Raw genomic sequence first — 5,462 nt, forward strand, 5'->3', positions numbered from 1 at the left:
GTAATATTAAAATTGACGTTATATCAATATGTTCAGGAATCAGAAGAATCAATGGTACGAGTATAAGATACCTACACTTATTGTGAGGGAAAACAAAGTGAGAAAACCTACACATTCAGGCAACTGAATGTGTAACCACGATCCAATATAAGTTAGGTACAGGGGCAAAGATTTCGGAGATCAGATGGGAGTCGCGCCGTTTAAAAACTTGACTCCAGGATTGGGTTCCAGGATTTTACATGGTCGTAAAAGCGCACTCCGGGCTCCTCTCTAAAGAGGCGAGGATATAATAGGGACTAACGCCAAGAGGAAGAAGTGCATACATACATATGGTCACGTCTATATCCCTTGCGGGGTAGACAGAGCCAACAGTCTTGAAAAGACTGAATGGCCACGTTCAGCTATTTGGCTTAATGATAGAATTGAGATTCAAATAGTGACAGGTTGCTAGCCCATCGCCTAAAAAAGGATCCCAAGTTTGTAAGCCTATCCCTTAGTCGCCTTTTACGACATCCATGGAAAAGAGATGGAGTGGTCCTATTCTTTTTTGTATTGGTGCCGGGAACCACACGGCACGGCGTACGGCAGGAAGAGGTATAAGGTCATATCCAGTTTTATTATTCCTGTAATTTAGTCACCTAACCCACCCCACCCTTCAACGTGTCGCTTTGATCTAAATACTGGTTTCATCTGCTGTCACGTGTCATACCAGGAATTTAATGTTATAATTTTTTTTTTGTCATGTCTGTATTTAATGATATCGAAAAATTAATATTTGATCTTTCTGTGATGTATCCATAAATAATAAAATTACTCTTGTATTTGTTTATGCGCCGGAACACAAGCTGGCAACATTAAGAAAACAACTCTTCCTTCCTTTTTACCTCTTCCACGTGAGAGTACGTCTTTCCACTTATAAAAATTGTTAAATTATATTCTCGGTCACAAATAAACGCAGTGCAGTATATAAATTTTTATTTTATTGTTCCGGATGGCCCGGGGACACACTAAATTTGGCGACGGCAAGTAAAAAACTGTATTTACAATTTTTGCCATGGCGGCATATGGAGTCATAAAACCATTTCAAGATGGTGACGACATTGAATGTTTTTTGGAAAGACTGGAGCAATATTTCTACGCCAACAACATTTCAAAAGAACTTCGGACGTCAGTTTTACTAACAATGATTGACGAAAAAGTTTACAAAGTCATTAAAAGTACATTGCATCCGGAGCTGCCTAAAACGAAAACACTTGTGGAATTACAAACAGCGTTACGCCTGAGATACAAAACCAGAATATCTCATTTTAGAAAAAGGACAGCATTTGACAAATTACAACAAGAAGATGGAGAAACCATCACTAAATGGTACGCAAGAGTTTGTGACTCTGCCACGGAATGTGAATTCGGCACGTGTATTGACGACAGAATCAAGGACAAGTTTGTTACAGGCATGAGAAGTGGGCCTATTTTTGAAAGGCTGTGTGAAGAACCTATTACTAAGAAGTTGGCTGATTTGTTGGACATAGCATTGAATAAGGAAGCAGTATTACATGAAAGACAAGCACCAGTGCATCGGGTCACTAAATCTACCAAGTCCACAATTTCACAAAGTTCCAAGTCTCAAGGTGAGAAACAAAAAAGTACTGAAACATTATTGACATGTATCCATTGTGGAAAATCCAATCATTCTTTTGCAAAATGTAAATATAAGAAATATACTTGCAAACTGTGTAAAAAGGTTGGACATTTAGCTTCAGTATGTAAAGCCAAGGCGGCAAATACAAACAACTTGGAGGTGGAGGAGGAGATTATTGATATTTTCACAATGATGCCGGAATTACAGGTGCCATCGTTAAATTACATTTCTCCATTCATAGTGCAGTGTGAAATTAACTCTAAATTAATTGATATGGAGCTGGACACAGGTGCGGCAGTGTCATGTGTGCCAGAAAGTGTTTACAAGCAAAAATTTAAAAATATAGATTTGAACTCAACACATTTAAAATTAAAAACATATAGCGGTCAGGTAATACAACCTATTGGTGAAATTTTTGTTCCTATTAAGTATAAAGATAAGAAATATAATTGTAAATTGTTAGTTGTTTCAAATGGTTGCAGATGCCTGTTTGGCCGGGATCTGGTACAAAAGTTTAATTTAGATATTAAAAATTGTTTATCTGTTAATATTATTCATAAGGCTGATAATTTGGAAGATTACTTAGAAAACTTTTCTGATCTTTTTAAAAATGAGTTAGGTGTGATAAAGGGAGAAGAAGTTAATTTAGAACTTATTGATAAGGATGTTAAGCCTGTTTTCCACAAGCCAATTCCTATTCCCCATGCATTCAAGGAGAAAGTAGATGAGGAATTAAGGAAGTTGGAACGGGAAGGTGTTATAACAAAGGTTGAAAGTTCTAAATGGGGAACTCCTTTAGTACCAGTTATCAAAGATAATGGCAAATTACGTTTATGTGCAAATTATAAAATTACAGTTAATAAATATATTAAAGATGTTAACCATCCTTTACCTAGAATTGATGATATTTTTAGTGCCTTACAGGGAGGTGAGAAATTTACAAAACTTGATTTGCGCAATGCTTTTAATCAATTATTATTAGATAATAGCACAGGGGAGCTATTAGCATGGTCTACAAGTAAGGGCATATTTAAACTTAACCGATTACCTTATGGTACTAAGCCAGCGAGCTCCATTTTCCAAGCTAAGATGGAAAAAATTCTATTAGGAGCCAAAGGTGTTGTAAATTTTATCGATGATGTTTTGGTTACAGGATGCAATGATGAGGACCATTTAAATAATCTCAAGGAGGTGTTAAAAAGATTTAAAGAGGTTGGAATAAGATTGAATAAGTCAAAATGTTTATTTTTTCAAAATGAGATTAATTATCTTGGTCACATTATATCTAAAGAAGGTCTAAAGAAGGATCCAGCTAAATTAGAGGCCATCATCAATGCTCCTGTACCTAATAATGTCACGGAAGTAAGGTCTTGGATTGGTATGGTTGGATATTATTCAAAGTTTGTTCCTCAGTTATCAGTTAAGTTAAAACCAATGTATGATTTATTACAAAAGGATAGAAAATTTATATGGACAAAAGTTTGTAATGATAGTTTTGAACAAGTTAAAAAAGAAATTGTTTCTGATAATATTTTAATCCATTTTAATAGAGATTTACCTTTAAGATTGTCTTGTGATGCTTCGCAAAATGGTATAGGTGCTGTACTCAGTCACATTTTGCCGGACGGTACTGACAGGCCTATTAGTTTTATTTCACGTGTTTATAGCAAAGCTGAAAAAGGATACTCGATGATCCATAAGGAAGCTTTAGCAATTTATTGGGCAGTCCAAAAATTTTATCAGTACTTAGTAGGTTCCAAGTTTGAGTTACAGTCAGACCATAAACCTTTGCAAGCTCTATTTGGAGAACACAAGAGCCTGCCACAAATGGCTGCAGGACGGCTCCAAAGGTGGTCCACATTTTTATCAGGATTTAATTATACTTTTAAATATATTAAAGGAATGCATAATGTAATAGCTGATTGTATGTCAAGATTGCCATTGCAAAATAATTCTTGTATTAAGCAAACAAATGAATATGAGTATATAAATTTGGTAGCAGATCAAAATATTGTTAATTTAGATTTAGTCAGGTCAGAAACTAGGAAAGATCCTATTTTAAGTTCAGTATTTAATATGATACGTTATGGATTTCCAAAATTTACACAAAATAATTCTCTTAAACCATATTTACAAAAGAAGAACGAACTATATATTGACCAGAATGTTATTATGTGGGGATATAGAGTTGTCATCCCTGAGAAATTAAGATCACATTTACTCAAAGAACTTCATTCTACACATGAAGGCATTGTCAAAATGAAATGTAACGCTAGGTCTTACTTTTGGTGGCCAGGTTTAGATATGCAAATTGAAAATTTAATTAAATCTTGTGATGTATGTATGACATATCGTTCAGAACCACCAAAAGCACCAATTATTTCATGGCCAAGAACTAAGGTTCCATATGAGCGTGTACATGCTGATTTTCTAGGGCCAATAGATAATAAGATGATTTTGTTAATAATTGATTCTTATAGTAAATGGCCTGAGGCATTTATTGTCAAAAGTTTAGATTCAAAACAGACGGTTGAAAGGTTTAGGGAGTGTTTCAGCCGATTTGGATTACCGAAAGTTGTAGTTACCGATAATGCGGCAACATTTATTAGTAAGGAGTTTTCTGAATTTCTTTCCAAGAACGGGATAGTACATGAAACTTCTCCACCCTTTCATCCGGCTACCAATGGCTTCGCAGAAAATGCTGTAAAAACTTTTAAATCTGCTCTTTTAAAAGCATTAAAAGATAAAAGTAATCACAATACATCTTTTGAAACATTAATGAATAGATATTTATTTCATTACAGAAACTCAATTCATATTGTTACTGGTGTTTCACCTTCTCAGTTGATGTTTCAAAGGAAACTTAGAACTAGATTAGATTTATTGTCCATACCAAATGTAAAAGCTTATGATAAGGGAGGAAAAAGAAAGGAAGCATTTAAAGAAGGAGATATAGTTTATTGTAGAGATTATAGAAACCCTAATAAAAAGCAGTTTGTAAAGGCAATGATAGATGAAGTATTAGGAAAGAGAACATATTATTGTAAAGTTTTAAATGAAAATTTAATTTGGAAGCGTCACTTGGATCAAATTATTAGTGCTACTCAAGATTATGAAAATATTGAAGATACAGTAGATAAAAGTTATAATGTTGAACCAATTGATACTTCTGATAAGAACAGTACTGGTAGTGAGAAAATTGTAATTCCTCAAACCATTTCACCACAGGGTGAACAGCCACAGAAACCTATTAGCCCTGTAAATTCTGAAACTGTTTTGCCTTTAGCTGAAGAAGGTAATTCATCTTTTAATAGTCCCACAGTTCAACCGACTAGTGAAATTAGTAGTCCAGGTTTAAGACGTTCCGTTAGAGTTCGTAAGGCACCCCAACGTCTCAACTTATAAAGGGGGGGTATTGTGATGTATCCATAAATAATAAAATTACTCTTGTATTTGTTTATGCGCCGGAACACAAGCTGGCAACATTAAGAAAACAACTCTTCCTTCCTTTTTACCTCTTCCACGTGAGAGTACGTCTTTCCACTTATAAAAATTGTTAAATTATATTCTCGGTCACAAATAAACGCAGTGCAGTATATAAATTTTTATTTTATTGTTCCGGATGGCCCGGGGACACACTACTTTCTTCAAATTGTCATTACTACCTACTTATCTACATGCTGTGAAACGACTTTGGGCAACGAGTGGAATTTTTTTTTAATTTTTTTTTACTATTTTTTCACAAGCGTTATTTTTTTTTTGATTTTCTAATGTATATTACCTTCATTTTGATACCTTCATTTTTGACACCATTTGAGATATG

The 5,462-nt window shown here is 34.4% G+C and overlaps 1 protein-coding gene across 1 annotated transcript; it reads left to right on the forward strand.

Moving 5' to 3' along the window:
* Positions 1 to 790: 790 nt before the first annotated feature.
* LOC132902486 (uncharacterized protein K02A2.6-like) lies at positions 791 to 5,252 on the forward strand. The gene is made up of 2 exons (XM_060947701.1): positions 791 to 1,628; positions 2,793 to 5,252. The coding sequence occupies exons 1-2, from the start codon at positions 1,055 to 1,057 to the stop codon at positions 5,042 to 5,044; spliced, it is 2,826 nt and encodes a 941-aa protein (XP_060803684.1). The 5' UTR covers positions 791 to 1,054; the 3' UTR covers positions 5,045 to 5,252.
* The last annotated feature ends 210 nt before the right edge of the window (positions 5,253 to 5,462 follow it).

The sequence above is a fragment of the Amyelois transitella genome, chromosome 14 (genome assembly GCF_032362555.1).
Source record: "Amyelois transitella isolate CPQ chromosome 14, ilAmyTran1.1, whole genome shotgun sequence".
NCBI lineage: Eukaryota > Metazoa > Arthropoda > Insecta > Lepidoptera > Pyralidae > Amyelois > Amyelois transitella.

Coding starts and splice junctions, on each gene's coding strand:
- LOC132902486 (XM_060947701.1), top strand. CDS start 1,055: ATGGCGGCATATGGAGTCATAAAACCATTTCAAGATGGTGACGACATT. Junction 1,629..2,792: donor ACAAAGTTCCAAGTCTCAAG/GTGAGAAACAAA, acceptor TTTTGGTTACAG/GATGCAATGATGAGGACCAT.